This window comes from Rutilus rutilus, assembly GCF_951802725.1.
Source record: "Rutilus rutilus genome assembly, chromosome: 14".
Classification (NCBI taxonomy): domain Eukaryota; kingdom Metazoa; phylum Chordata; class Actinopteri; order Cypriniformes; family Leuciscidae; genus Rutilus; species Rutilus rutilus.
Window position 1 is genome coordinate 32,491,235 of NC_140219.1, and position 14,348 is coordinate 32,505,582.

At 38.2% G+C, this 14,348-nt stretch overlaps 1 protein-coding gene across 5 annotated transcripts in view; it reads right to left on the reverse strand.

Moving 5' to 3' along the window:
• Positions 1-321: 321 nt before the first annotated feature.
• The window catches only part of pls3 (plastin 3 (T isoform)), a 32,174-nt gene continuing 18,147 nt past the window's right edge, over positions 322-14,348 (reverse strand). For 4 of the 5 annotated variants that reach the window (XM_084429991.1, XM_084429993.1, XM_084429990.1 and 1 more), the window contains exons 4-16: positions 13,898-14,027; positions 13,232-13,364; positions 13,051-13,132; positions 12,731-12,896; positions 10,821-10,963; positions 8,089-8,184; positions 5,660-5,855; positions 4,639-4,717; positions 4,326-4,443; positions 4,046-4,179; positions 2,962-3,085; positions 2,734-2,858; positions 322-1,405 (exon numbers count right to left, since the gene is read on the reverse strand). In XM_084429991.1, the coding sequence (XP_084286117.1) occupies positions 1,273-1,405; positions 2,734-2,858; positions 2,962-3,085; positions 4,046-4,179; positions 4,326-4,443; positions 4,639-4,717; positions 5,660-5,855; positions 8,089-8,184; positions 10,821-10,963; positions 12,731-12,896; positions 13,051-13,132; positions 13,232-13,364; positions 13,898-14,027 (1,659 nt within the window). In that variant the 3' untranslated portion in view covers positions 322-1,272. Of the gene's footprint in view, positions 1,406-2,733; positions 2,859-2,961; positions 3,086-4,045; positions 4,180-4,325; positions 4,444-4,638; positions 4,718-5,659; positions 5,856-8,088; positions 8,185-9,670; positions 9,698-10,820; positions 10,964-12,730; positions 12,897-13,050; positions 13,133-13,231; positions 13,365-13,897; positions 14,028-14,348 lie in introns of all 5 variants that reach the window. The other variant, XM_084429994.1, reaches the window with a different exon arrangement.

The window sequence follows — 14,348 nt, forward strand, 5'->3', positions numbered from 1 at the left end:
CAGGTTTAAAAGCAGAATTTGTGGTAAAAACTACATTTGATGCTGTTCGCCACAATCGAAACACGCCAAAATAGATCTTTAGCCTCTTCAAATCAAAGTTCGTAATGTTATGCTTCTCCTCGTAGCTGTTTGGTTTGGTTCATGACCTATAACGCTTGTGAAGAATTGTAAAATGTAAAATTTTACATCATAACTTTACGGTGTTAATATTCTAAAATGACAAACAAATAAAGTGATTTTCAATTTGACCCCTCTGTGTTCACATCAACCTAGAGCACAAAACTGTTTATGGAAAAAAGAGAAGGAAAGAATACAGAAGAGTAATGCTATGCACAGTTGCATTTTCTGCTTTATTTTAATGATGTTTTTCAGTTACAGACATTTGGTGTCAGCTGCTTCGGTCCACAGATAACATGCTGTCGTATGACCAGACACTTCCAGTTTCATTCCCGGAAACAGTCCCTCACCATCAACCGACGGTAACAGGTTTGACACTGACCACACGTGATGACCTTCCTCTGCGTCAGCGTTTATTTGTCATCTTTGCATTTAACGTACAGCATGGATTGGTTAATGCTTAAAGCTTTTAAAGATGTTTTTTTCTGAGGAGTGTATTGTTTTAAATAAAAAATATAGATAGATCATGCATAGTTCATTCTGTTTGGATGTCTCTTGAATGTAAAAAGCCTTTTTGAGTATACATATACATAAGACAAATAGTACACAACTATGGAATGCGTTTAAGTGTCTCGCTGGAAAGTTTCTGGCAAATTCCGTAACGTGTGTAAAACATAAGGAAAACAAGCGGTCCAATTCAATGGTTCAAACACAATCATGTTCTGCATAGAGGCAATACTGCATCTAGTAAGGCCAGTCGTGACTCTAAATGTCCAAAGCTGAACCTACAGCTAGCACTCGTACATTCTTCCTTTATCGATTATGTAAATAGAGTATTGCAAAGCAGAGTCCGACATGGTTTAGATCCAATGCTTTAGTCATCTTGCATTTCACTGACAATAAAATTTGGTTTTAATTTGTCCCTTTCGCAGATGGAATCGTAATTGTTTTGGTCTAAAAGAACCGACCCTCCCTTTCCATAAACTTCAAGCCCATTTCAACTTTGATGTCCTGCCAAACTTAAGCATGATTCTTTAACATCTGTTGCCATTTTTTATTGTGGTTGTAATAAATTTACTGAACCAGAAGCCTTTCAACCAGCAAAATGGCTTTTGGGGTAGGACATCAGCGCTTGATTGTCCGCAGGGTCCCGCGTTACGCCCTCTTCATCCCTCGGCCCATTAGACACGCGAACACGGTCATGACCATCTTGGGTTTGACCTCCACTAGATCATCAGGCAGAGCGTAGACACGAGCCCCGATCTTCCTGGCCATGGACACGGCAAACCTGCAAGAGACGGACACACAGAACCTCACTATCCTGGGAAACATTACACAGACCTAAAGACTTCTTCATGGGTGTGTCATTTATAATATCCACGATTAATAGATCTCAACGCATATATATACTTTTCTTCATACATTTACACCTGTATTTGAGAACCTTTCCATATGTTAATCGCTGTGTTATTGCTAATGTGGGAACAGCTTGTAACTAAACTTAAAAAACAGAACCTTCCCCGACTTCCAATGTTGTCTATGAAAGCCTGCAGACTGATTTTTAAGTGAAGGACTCGGGATGGTTTTGCTGGTAAAATGAAAAGCATGTGATGTTTACGCGCTCCTGAGAGCCTCTCTTCCGTTCGGTGACACACGAAACGAATGCTTATACAATGTTCAGGATAAGAGCCATTCTGTACTGTAATCTCAATGTGTCATACAAAGAAAAGGGATTCATTTAACTTCAGTCTCACATAATCAGATCTATATAGTCTATAGTCTCAAATATACTTTATAATCAAACTATCATAACAGTGGATGCCATTGTTATCTACAATCAGATGCTTTCTGAACTGCTGTTTTCTCAATGCTGTCATTTCTATTGTGTTTATTTTGTTATTGAGAGGAAAGTGCACAGCACATATTTGCATAATCATCTAAATGTCGCTTTCAGCATCGTGGGCGGGTTTGGCGATGTTAGCTAACAGAATATCGCTGCTCACGTATTTCTAACTCCTTTCTACTTCTAAGCAAAGAACAGAAAAAAAACGGCAAGAAAAACAAACTGGCCCAGCCTTGGCCACGAAACATAACAAACAGTGTTCCAGCCAATAGCCGACCAGAATGATTTGGCGGTGGGGGTTAGTGCGCGTGCACATGAAGGGTGTGGGGGGGTGGAGGAGAGAGAAGCATGAAGAGGGAAGTTAGCTAGAGGAGAGATGTCCTAGACAACGACTAACTTTAAAATAGTATATTCTTGAGAATTTTGATATGGCCGACACACGACCAAAGAGACGACGTTCAGATGAACAAATAACAAAGAATAGGGAAAAGGAGAAGGAACGCGAAAAGTGTTCAACCGACATTCAGGTGGCTCTGTTTTTGCTGGATAGGCGGGTAAATCCAGTTTGGTTTTTCTAAATGGTTCATGACTGTTTCAGGAAGCACGGAAGGTAGGGGGAGGGGACGGGATGAGGAGGAGGGAGGGTCGAGCTAGCCTCCGTTTTGTTTGACAATACTTTGAACGTCAACAAGACATGACGTCACCCAACATCACCTAGAGCACCTTTAATGCTTGATGCACGTTATCTAATGAACACTCTTTTGAAATCTTACTTTGCATTGTCCAGTTTGTCTTCGTCGCTAAGACTTCCTCTCTTCACGAGGTCGTAGTTGACGCAGCCGGGCTGGATGGCATCAATCAGGTCCAGGACCGCCAGACTGGAGCTGATCTCTTTATCCTGTAGTTCAGAACACAACACTTACTTCTGATATTCAACACACACGTGTAGGGAACATGAATACTGGCATATGTGTTAGTCTGATAAATGAAGGGTTGCGCACCTTGAAACTCGATATTTTGGTTGATTTTCCTGCCTGCGACAAAGTCTTGTTAACCCAGTTGACGATGATTTCATCGTTGACCTTCTGCCCGTCGCCCAGGTTCTCTAGTACATTCAGAGTGTATCTGGAAGAGAACACAGCAAACACTCATCAACATGACATTTCCTCCAAACGACTTGAGCTTTATACACATATACATGCTCTAATAAGCAAATAAAATAAAATAAATACAATCTTTGCTCATAGACTGCTCATTAGGTGTTTATTGTAAAATTCATTTTTTTATATTAATGCTGGTGTGTTTGTTTTTAAATCAAATATGAATTTAACAGTATTTGCATAAAAGTTTTACAATAAGGTTAAATCTGTTAACATTAGTTAGTGCATTAGGCATCAAGACCTTATAGTTAATATAAATATTTCGCATTAATTGATCAAGGTTATAGTCCATTTATTAATATGCTATTGTTCAGTCTCATAAAACTATTAATCAAAAGTTTTATTTATTATATTTTTGAAAGAAGACTTCTGCTACATTTATTTGATCAAAAATACAGCAAACAGTAATACTGTGAAATATTATTACAATTTAAAATAACTGTTTTCTATGTGAATATATAATAAAGTGTAATTTATTGATGTGATCAAAGCTGAATTTTCAGCATCATTACTCCAGTCTTCAGTGTCACATGATCCTTCAGAAATCATTATCATATGATGATTTACTGCTCAAGAAACATTTATCATTATTATCAATGTTGAAAACAGTGGTGCCGTTTCATATTTCTGGAAACCGTGATACTTTTTTCAGGATTCTTTGATGAACAGAAAGTTCAAAAGAACAGCATTTATTAGAAATAGAATATTTCGTAACACCATTTTATCTTTAATGTCATTTTTGATCCATTTAATACTTGCGGATATTTACAACATTTATTATTCATTACATATGGATATCCACTATGCAAGATTTACTATACTGCACATGCTTTACTACAGTGTACTTTCTATTTGATTAGTAATAACACTGTGAATGTTTTATGTACATTCTTTAGCTTATAGGACACATCTGTCAAGGTTTTACCTCCTCATGAGCTGCCAGACCAGGGCGAGAGTGAGAGTCGGGTTCCCATCATTCAAGTCCTGTCCCCCGATGCCCACCAGGGAGAAATTGGCTTTGGTCTTCCCCAGTTCCACAGCGTAGTTACAGTTCTCCAGCTAAACACACACACAGACACAGATGTAAAGACTGAAACAGCACGGTATCCAATCAGAAAACTGTCACTCATTGTGCAGGATTTGATTGGCTGACCTCCTCAGAGGGAGGGGTTTCGGAGAAAAGGTAATGCGTTAGGAATTAATACCTTCTTCATGTTGGCTCCTAGTTTGGGATATGGAGGCTTGTTGACTTTGTTGTTCCAGTCGACAGGAACCTTGATCTTCTCATAGAGTTGCAGGATGACCAGAGCATCCTGAAGGTCACTGAGAAGGTATGAAAAAGATCCAAACAAATGAAACACTCAAGTGTAACATTATATAAACGATATAAATGAGACGTCACTCATATGGTTGAGTTGATCACTGATCCCATAAAGTCTTGAGAATTAAGTGAAATACACATTCAATACATGAGAAAAATCTCATTTCATTTCACTTTCATTGTGATTTGTGATTTACCCGTATAAGTGATTGACGTGAGGGTTGACGCCCAGAGAATTCATCCAGTTTCTGAAAGTCCTCTCCTCTCTGGTCTCTCCTACAGAAACCAAGCAAAAGCAGGAGTTAATCACGGCTCACTAACACAAGAATTACAAACTGCATAAAAATACAACTGATTATTGTTAATTCATGTCAGCTCAGGTCTATTAACTAATATAACTTTTTGATTTGAATCAAGTGTTCGTAAATTAAATTAACATTTAACTGAGATTAATAAATGCTTTAGAAGTGTTTTTCATCGGTAGTTCTTGTTAATTATCGTGTTAACAAATTGAATTTTATTGTAAAGTGTTACCAATATTTCTTGATGACCATAAGTGTGTGCATGAAGTTAATAATAATAAGCAAATGCCACTAATAATCTGTATACAAATAACCATACATCCAAATTATATGGACCACATTAGTTACGCATGATGATTTTTGTAATCCTATGGATTAGATTAAGCAAGGATTAAGTCTTAGTTTAATTAGGGCATTTAAGTAGCTTTTATAAATGCGCCTTATAAAAAACATTACTGGTGCATCTTGAGACAAATCAATGAATCTGACATATTTTAAGATCTGTGCAAGTTGCTTTCAGTTAAAACAGCTCAAACATGCATTTTAGTCTGAGACTAGCTTAAACCTTGTCTGTGAGACCGGGGGTTAGTCTATAAACTGAGGATTAGGTCTGACAGCAGATGTTTTCCACCACAAGAGGGCACAGTCTTCATCGAAAGGGCGTAAACTGTTCCAGCCTCAGGAAATGAGCCAAACAGTCCCTCCCTTTGAGTCTCGGGCCGACGCGCTTCACCAGTTTCCACAAAAAAAGTCCTGAATGTCTCATTTGTGATGCCATCGAGTGTATTTTTAGAAGCAAGTGTTTGGAGGCAGTGTCAGCCATTTTCATGAGTCATTACGTGGCGCGTGTATTTAGCAAATGCTAAAATGGTAATAGGAGACAGGAAAGAGCAACAATCAGGAGCAGACGACCCACCCTCCAGAAGGCCCCAGTTGATGTCTTGATTCTCGGGTTTGGTCAGCGCTGGGTACTTGTTGAAGAGATTGGCAACGAAGGCCAAGTTGAGTTTGGGGTTGCCAGACACGACGTCAGTAGACGTGACGAACTGTCTACAGCCCAGCCTGTCTGCCTGCTGCAGCATACACTCGGCTCTCTTCAGGTCATCTTTCTCCTGCGGGACACAACAGTTAAAACAGTTTCCCTCTCTGCTTCAGTGGCACTAATTCGCTTAAGCCTCAGATGCAAAATATTCTCCTCTTCTGTTTCACGGGTCATATGTAGAAAATAAGACAACTCAAATCAGACATCAACAGAATTAAAGGGTTAGTTCTCTTCGGCCGAAACTCGACTCGCGAACGGCCGTTACCGGAAGCCACTGATTATAGTTTATAAAGTTATAAATATGGATATTATTCTTACTTTTTTTCCTTTCTTTATTAACCCCCTGGAGCCGTATGGATTACTTTGATGATGGATGGATGGATGTGCTTTTTTGGGCTTCAAAATCTATGGTACCATATACTCCCATTATAAAGCTTGGAAGGGCCAGGATATTTTTTTATATAACTCTGATTATATTCATCTGAGATAAGAAAGTCATGTACACCTAGGATGGCTTGAGGGAGAGTAAATCATGGGACAGTTTTAATTTTTAGGGGAACTAACCCTTTAAGAACAATCGCACAGGTGAAGTGCTTGAACATTACTCGAGAGCCAGATTCATTTGGTGGTACAGTACTACACTACCTTCAGAAATAGTTGAATGTGTAAAAGTGCAGAAATCTGATGCAATGTACATCAAGGCTTTGTCCCAAACCCTAGTCAGTCGCCTACCTAGGCAGAGATTTTAGGGCTCCCTCACAACTCAAGCAATGAATAGAAGACAAGCAAGCAATAAGCAGCTATGATGCCTTATATATGCTAAAAAAAAAAGTGTGTGTTTAATTGCATTTTTATCCTTGCCTTCATTTTTTTTTTTTTTTTTTTTTGAAAGGATAGGTCATGGTTTTTTTGGGGGTCAGTATGTTTTTTTGAAGAAAGAAATATTTTGAATCTGCATGGATGCATTACATTGATTCAAAGTGACACTAAATACATGTATAGTGTTACAAAAGATTTGTATTTGAAATAAATGCTGTGGTTTTGAACTTTCTAATCATAGAAGAATCCTGAAAATATTTGAAGCAATATTCATATTGATAATAATTATAAATAATAACAACAATTATTATTTGATCGCCAATAATTATTGATAAAATATAACAAATAATAACTAAGCAAATCAGCATATTAGACTGATTTCTAAAGGATCACGTGACCCTGAAGACTGCAGTAATGATGCTGAAAATTCTGCTTTGATCACAGGAATAGATTTGAGTTTACTACATTTTCACAATATTTCACAATATTACTGTTTTTACTGTATTTTTCAAATAAAATAAAATAAAATAAATGCAGCCTTGGTGAGTATAAGATACTTTTTTCAAAAACAAATCTCACTGGCTCTAAAATGTAGATTTCAACACTGAATACAGTCAAAAGCATGAAAAATATCTTTTTTCTTTTTTTCTTTTTAGCTATCTTGCCCAGTCTTTCTTAGAAAGGAATGGCATATGTCGCAAGAACAGACCTTGATGCAGTTCACTGGGGCTTGGAAAAGAGTGTCAGACACTGAGTCTCAGATAATGAATAATGTTTCCTTTCAAAGGCAGCAGAAAGCAGAAACACTGGCTGATGTTGACGGTGAAACGACCCTGAGCGTGTCTCAGCCACAGCAGACTAATTCAGCGCACAGTCAATAACAGCGCGTGGGGTTAAACACACGGGCTGTTTACACACTGCTGGGAAACGGCCAACATTGTTGCCGTCCCAAACCAAAGCAGTGAATGACTTGCCCCATGGCATGCTGGGGGAGGATCTGGCGTCTGCGGTGGCTGCTCGTGTTGTGACTGCCACGACAGACTGGAACACGATGTGCAATAAACACTGGCTTTTTGATGATTCTCCTACTATCATAAAAAACACTGTGAAAACACATCCTGCTCAGAATTTGCAGTTCTTCATTTTGGCAATGATTATACGAATCAATCCCGGGTTTGGAGAAACTTTCACCCTCCAGTGCCGAGTTTAGACCCCCAGAGAAATTCGTGTTTGATCTGCTGATGCTTGATAACGGCGCTTCATAAACCCGGAAGATCCCGGTCAGATCTGAGAGGAACTGCTTCTGTCCTCCTGACTTACAATGAGCTGCTCCAGTGAATGAAGCTTTGATATATTTATATAAGACACACTCTTCTACTGAGAACAGCACACTACCGGATGCATCAGATGCATTCAATAACTACTTCAGTCTTCCATTTGTATACTGGTTTATAAAACTTTAAAAGTGTATAATGTGAACTCACGCTGAAGCCTGACATGTCAATGTCAATGTGCTTTTCGCCCTCCTTCTGTCCTTTAGGTGCGATCTGGTTGAGCAGGTGGAAATAAGCCCTCGAGTCCTGCAGATTCAAGAGTGAGAACAGAAAAAAATCTTTCAGTGAAACGTGTAGCGTAATAATGCTGCCTTCAAGTCACGTCGGCAAGATTTTATTTATGAGCTGAGCGCATATGAATGTCCTAATGGTGTCATTACTAGAGACAGACTCTCGGACCCAACACCATTATCCCCCTGCGCTCAACAGAAAACAATCGGAAGTTATTTTTGCGTTAAAAGCCGACATAAAATCATTGATTATCAAACACTTAAAAATAATCAGTATCAGTCATGAAAAACAATCTGTACAGAGTACAGGAGGGGTTCTGAGCTGAGCCTGACATATGAAAAAATATTCTGAAAAATATATATATTTTAAATAGAGTTTATTAAAACTTTAAGCAAGATCTAAAAAAATCTACAAAGTTGCATATGCGTTTTTTGTCGAGTATCATATTTGATACATCAAGCTTTTATAGTTCATAAAGTCATATATAGAGAGAATATGAAGCTCACACTCGTGTGCTAAAACTGAGCAAAAATATACAATTTGGTGATATTTATATGGACAAAAAAGTAATAAGATGATGTTCTAATTGTAATGTAAATCAATGAGCTCTTCATAACAGTATAGCAGATACTTAGATGAAATGCATATAAATACCAGTCGTCACTCTAATATCTCCAATAATATGTCTTGTCTTAGTAGGATATTTAAATGCTTAGCTTTATGATCAAAGCTCTGTAGTTTTAAAACATATAATGCAATGCATTACAGTGATGATTGAGAGATGAACAAATAAACCTTCCTCAAAAGCCTGATGATCATATTTGATACTCAAGAGTTTAAAAAATATATATATGTCTGGATAATAAAGTAAACCTAAGGTGCTTCGGTCAAGTAAGTGTCCATCTTGAAATATTACTAACAATTTAAAAGTTATTCTTATGTTTACTTTAAAAATATCAGCGCAGATTTCACTGCAAAAAGACACGTGAAGCACAAAAAGTGGACGTTTGTTAAGTGCATCATGTACAACAGGTTTTTCCACAACGGTTTGATCATGTTGATAATTTAGAGGCTGTATCAAATATCATAAAGTCAGCTTTATAGGGTAAAAGAATCATGGCCGCAGCTGCTATTAATCATACAGAGAATATTGATGGTACAACTTCGTTTCTATACATTTTTGTGTACAGTTGTTGAAGAATAATTATAAAGCCTGTCAAAAATACTATGAGGCAACAGACTAGTGCAACTACAATAATGCTCCAACGCATTCATTTTATTCTGTCCAAAAAGCACAAAATCTGACCAGAAGGACTTGAAGGCATCAAAAGATAATTATATTTACATGAGACACAATCCACAGAAATGTGTGCAAGTATGAGAAACAGACAATCATGCGTGAATTCCTGAGAACATGACCGTGGTAGATGTGAATGAATGAACGTGTAAACAAAACAACGAAATAGACGGAACTGATCTCACAGCACATTCAGGAAAGTACCTTTACACACTTTGAAAAATCTGTTAACTGCAGCACAGAGGAAGATAGAGAGAGATATTAGTTAAATCATTCACTGTGTTTTTCATCTTTATCTTCATCACCAAATTACTTTTTCATGAAAATACATTACATGTCAATCACCTAACAGCTTGGGTCACACATCTTTTATTAGACACTAAATGATCCCTCACATGTTTTACACATTTCTTTCGGGGGTTCCAGGGCATTTGAAAGTCAAAGTAACTGCCCTCTTGCTCTGGCGAAATGCCTTTATGGAACAGAAAATGGAGCTAGCTGTTATGTAAATTCTAATTTGGATAAATTTGGCAACATGATTTTTTATTTCATCAGTAAAGCTAAAGCTAAAGTAAAGCTGTGGGCATCTACCCATAAGTTCTTCAAGAGATTTAAAATATGCAAAACATCTACGCAAAACTTTCCAATTCACCCACACAGGGTTTCATGTTATTCAAATAATTCTTGTAGGTACATGTAATTTAATGTTAGTGTAAAGTACAGTATTTATCATTTAAAGTCAACTGCATTTAATAAAAAGCTATAATTACATGTTCACATTTCTGAGTGTTTCTTAGTGTTATGGTTTCTTAAAGAGCCATAATGCTAGGGTGTTAATATGCAGATGTTATGAAGTTAAAAGGGCCCATTCCCAAGTCCCTATAATATCTATATATAGCTCAGAATTTGCATAGAAGAGTAATGCCTATTATTCTATATAAGCCACAATTCAGGTATCATTCATTACCACTCTGTTGCACATTAGTTCTCTGGTCCTAGCAAAATAAACGCCACTAATGACAACAACTTTATATGTGACTGTTTATCCTCTGTTACACTGACTGGCTATTTCAATAAGGAGGAAATTTGATATCAGTTTTATGTAATCTCGATAGAGAATAAAGGCCCTGATATTATAGTGGTCATGCATTAAAACTATGCATTTAAACCTTTACCATAGGATCTCAGAGCAGCTTACATATTTTACAACTTAATTCATATAAAAAATAGACAGGACTACAGCCACAATTCTCATGCTCAATATCCTCATGAAAACAGCATGGACTCTATCTGATACTTCATCAGCACACAGACACACAAGCAGAGTACAGTAAATGGACACTTTAAGGCTGACCTTAATATCATGGCTGAAGTTGTTGATCTTGCTCCAGCCAGCATTCTCCAGGTGGAAGTTGGCCCAGCGGAGCAACAGTTCCTCTGGAGACAGTTTCATCAGATCCTCAAGTGTCTCTCCATCCCTCAACAATGCTGCAAGAGCTGAAAAAAGAACACAGTGACATTAAATCACACCGTTTTAACTTAGATTTTGCATCAGAGAATAATGTGAACCCGCTGATTTTAATGGCTATTACCTTTGCCACACTGAGACACAGGCATCCTCTAACCACTGATAATTTCAGGCAGATAGGTCCAGTTGTGTTTTTAGAAAGCCAATTCACTTCATTTAAAACTGACCAGGCTCTTCCCACGACCTCATAGTACACCATAACTCATTTTCTGTGTCAAATACTAGATTTCTCTAGTTCAGGGATGAGCAATCCTGTCCTGGAGGTTCACTGTCCTGCAGCGTTTAATTCAACATATCTGCCTGTAGTTTTCAAGCAATTCTGAAGATGTAGATTCGATTTTTCAGGAATGGAGCTAAACTCTACAGGATAGTGGCCCTCCAGGACTGGATTTGCTCATCCCTGCTGTAGTGTATTCTGATACTTCTCCCACCACATTCAAGTAGTTAAGCCTTCAACTTTAAAAACAAGTGTTTCCATCATGAACAAGTTAATATAGACTGGTCTGTAATTTTCTGATAGTGTATATCAGAAAATTACAGACCAGTCTATATTAACTTGTTCATGATGGAAACACTTGTTTTCAACCAGGTCTCTTCCTTACTTTTACAGGACACATTTCTATGCAACAGTCAGACTTTAAAAGCAGCCCCCAGATCATGTGTCCTCATTACGCTGGACTATACTGCAGATTTTGACACATTAAATTACCAAATCCTTTTATCTATCTTCTTCTTAATGTGCATTACAGGAACTACATTCCACTGGTGCGAGTATTACCTTACAGGTAGATCATTCAGGGCGTCTCGAAAGGGAGAGATGTCTAAGTTATATTAACTAACCAGCGGAGTACCTCAGGGTTCGGTGCTGGGTCCGTTTCCTTTCTTGATTTAAACAATGTTGCTGGTACGTACCATACATTCACATTGATTTTCCTGATACACTAAGGACACACGGCTCTAATAAGTACTTGCACAGATCTTCCTGCCTGGCAAACTCTGATGTGGATGTGGATGAGGGAACCCCCCCAACAATTCACCACAAATCACTGTTTAGCAATGTTCTTCGATGATAACACCGTCTTTAGACTGGATTACTGCTATGCTCTTCTAGCTGGCCTTTCTGTTTACGCACACAAACCTCTGGAAATGATCCAGTAGGTCTGTTGTCTGTAACTCAATGAGAACCCAAAAGACAGGGCATGCTACACTTTTCTTTCTCACTTTAACTGGCTGCTAGTTGTTGCCCATAGTTCAAACCATTGATGCTTGCATAGAGAATCTTCACTGGATCTATAAATGTCAAGCCAAGGCAATTATTGTATTTGTTTATAATTTATCATCTCAAGTCTGCTTTGTGACTAATCATTCCTGGCAGTGTGTCAATTTTCAAAGCAATTTTATGTAATAAATTAACTTGTTTATTTATCCTTTCAGCATGATTCTCATTCATTAAGAAGGTTCATCTTAGTAGGCTAGACAACTCTCTCTATAGATCTGTACAGAGCCTCTGAGACAGACCTAAACTCCCTTAAGTTCAATTTAAGGGAGAAAACAAACTGTCAGATCTAAGAGCTCAAGTCCGCCATAACAGTCAAATCAGTTAGTCGGGTTAACATTTAACTAGAAAAGAAAATATATCTGTTTGTCAGGATTCCTGGATGTTGTCATCAGCTGTGGCAATGCCAGCACTGTTTGGACTAGACGTGTGATCGTATTTGTGCAACAGAGACACGTACCCTCGTTTCTGCTCAGCTCAATGTCAGCAAACAGGCCGATCTTAATGATCTGCCACAAAAGGCCCAACACCAGATGAGGTTTGCCTTCCCGAAGGTCCAGAGCTCCGATGTTGACCACGTGACAGCCAATGGCAGAGGCCGAGTTAAGAGCCAGGTTAAGATTCTCCTGCAATACAGAAGCAATGATCTCTGTTAGACCCAAATCTCTCTCTCTCTCTAACACATGCGATATAATAGATTTGAAAAAAAGTGATTCAGAGTCATATTTTAAAGAATAATCTTCAAACAGAGACGGCTGCAAAAATAAATCAAAACCAAACCTGTATTGTGAATGGTGTTAGTTTCTTCTTGTTAATGGTCCTCTCATCAATAGTATCAGGTACTGACAGGTTGATCATTTTACTAAAAGGAATCAATGACATATGCAATGAGGTGGTTTCTTAAATAATATAAAATAATTAAAACTCACAGGCAAGATGTTGAGGAGTGTGTCCGACTTACCACAGCACAATACCGTCACCTACAGCCTTGAAGAGAGAATCTGTATTGGGGTTCATGGGCAGCACATGTTTACAGTCAGGGTCCTGTTCCAGCGCTGTGTTGATCCAGTTCACGAAAGCAAACCTCTCCTCCTCTGGACAAAGACACAGAAAACAAGATCACATACCACTAACCACTAAAAACATAAAGGTTGCACTTTGTTTTACAGTACGTGCACTTACAGTGTACTTATCTAAGAAAGTACTGGGTAATATAAGTTAACTACATGGGTTAAGGCTAGGTTTAGGGGTAGGTTCAGGGTTAGTACCTAGTTATTACCCAGTTATTGCAATTATTATAATAAGTAAATAGTATGTATGAGGAACAGGACTGTAAAAAATAAAGTGCTCCCAACCTAAAAATACAAAAAAGTACATGGTACTATATTATAATGTTATGGGATTTAGAACCTGGTATTACCACTGCATTAGAGTAGCTTGTAGATCTCAAGGTATGAATATGGCAATCCATAAAAAAAACACACATATTATTATCATCTGATACCATTACTTTACCTTGGTTCTGCCACAGTACTACATTCCAAGCCAGTGGGAAGTGGCGGAAAAGTAATTATAGCAAAAGGAAACAGTGGTTTGTCTGATCCGGTGATAACCGAGGCGTTTTTACCTGAGAAGGAGTGCTGTGTGCCCGCACTGGACAGCTCGGATGTGCCGCCAATAGCCAAGATTCCCTCTTTCCTGTTGATGGCCTTCCGGAAGCTCTTTGCAATGTCACTGCTCTTCAGCTCCTGAAAGATCTGTGCATGGGACACATGGGACCATAAAATTAATTATAAAATAGATTGTTTCTGGATGCATGATACATGATACAGAAACTGCTGCAACATCCGTTCACCATACTAATTTAAAAATACACTAATGCACAAGAGGTCCGTGAAACTAAACAGATGCACATATTTAATGGCGTGTGGCATGTGTGTATAATTAAAGCATGATTGTCAGTGCCAAGGCTGCCAGCAGCTGCTCATAACCTCCTCACAGCAGTGCAAACAAACACAGGGCCGTTCAACGGGATGATGCCCCATTTGCAGGAAGCGGCAACGGTCTCAATAAAATAG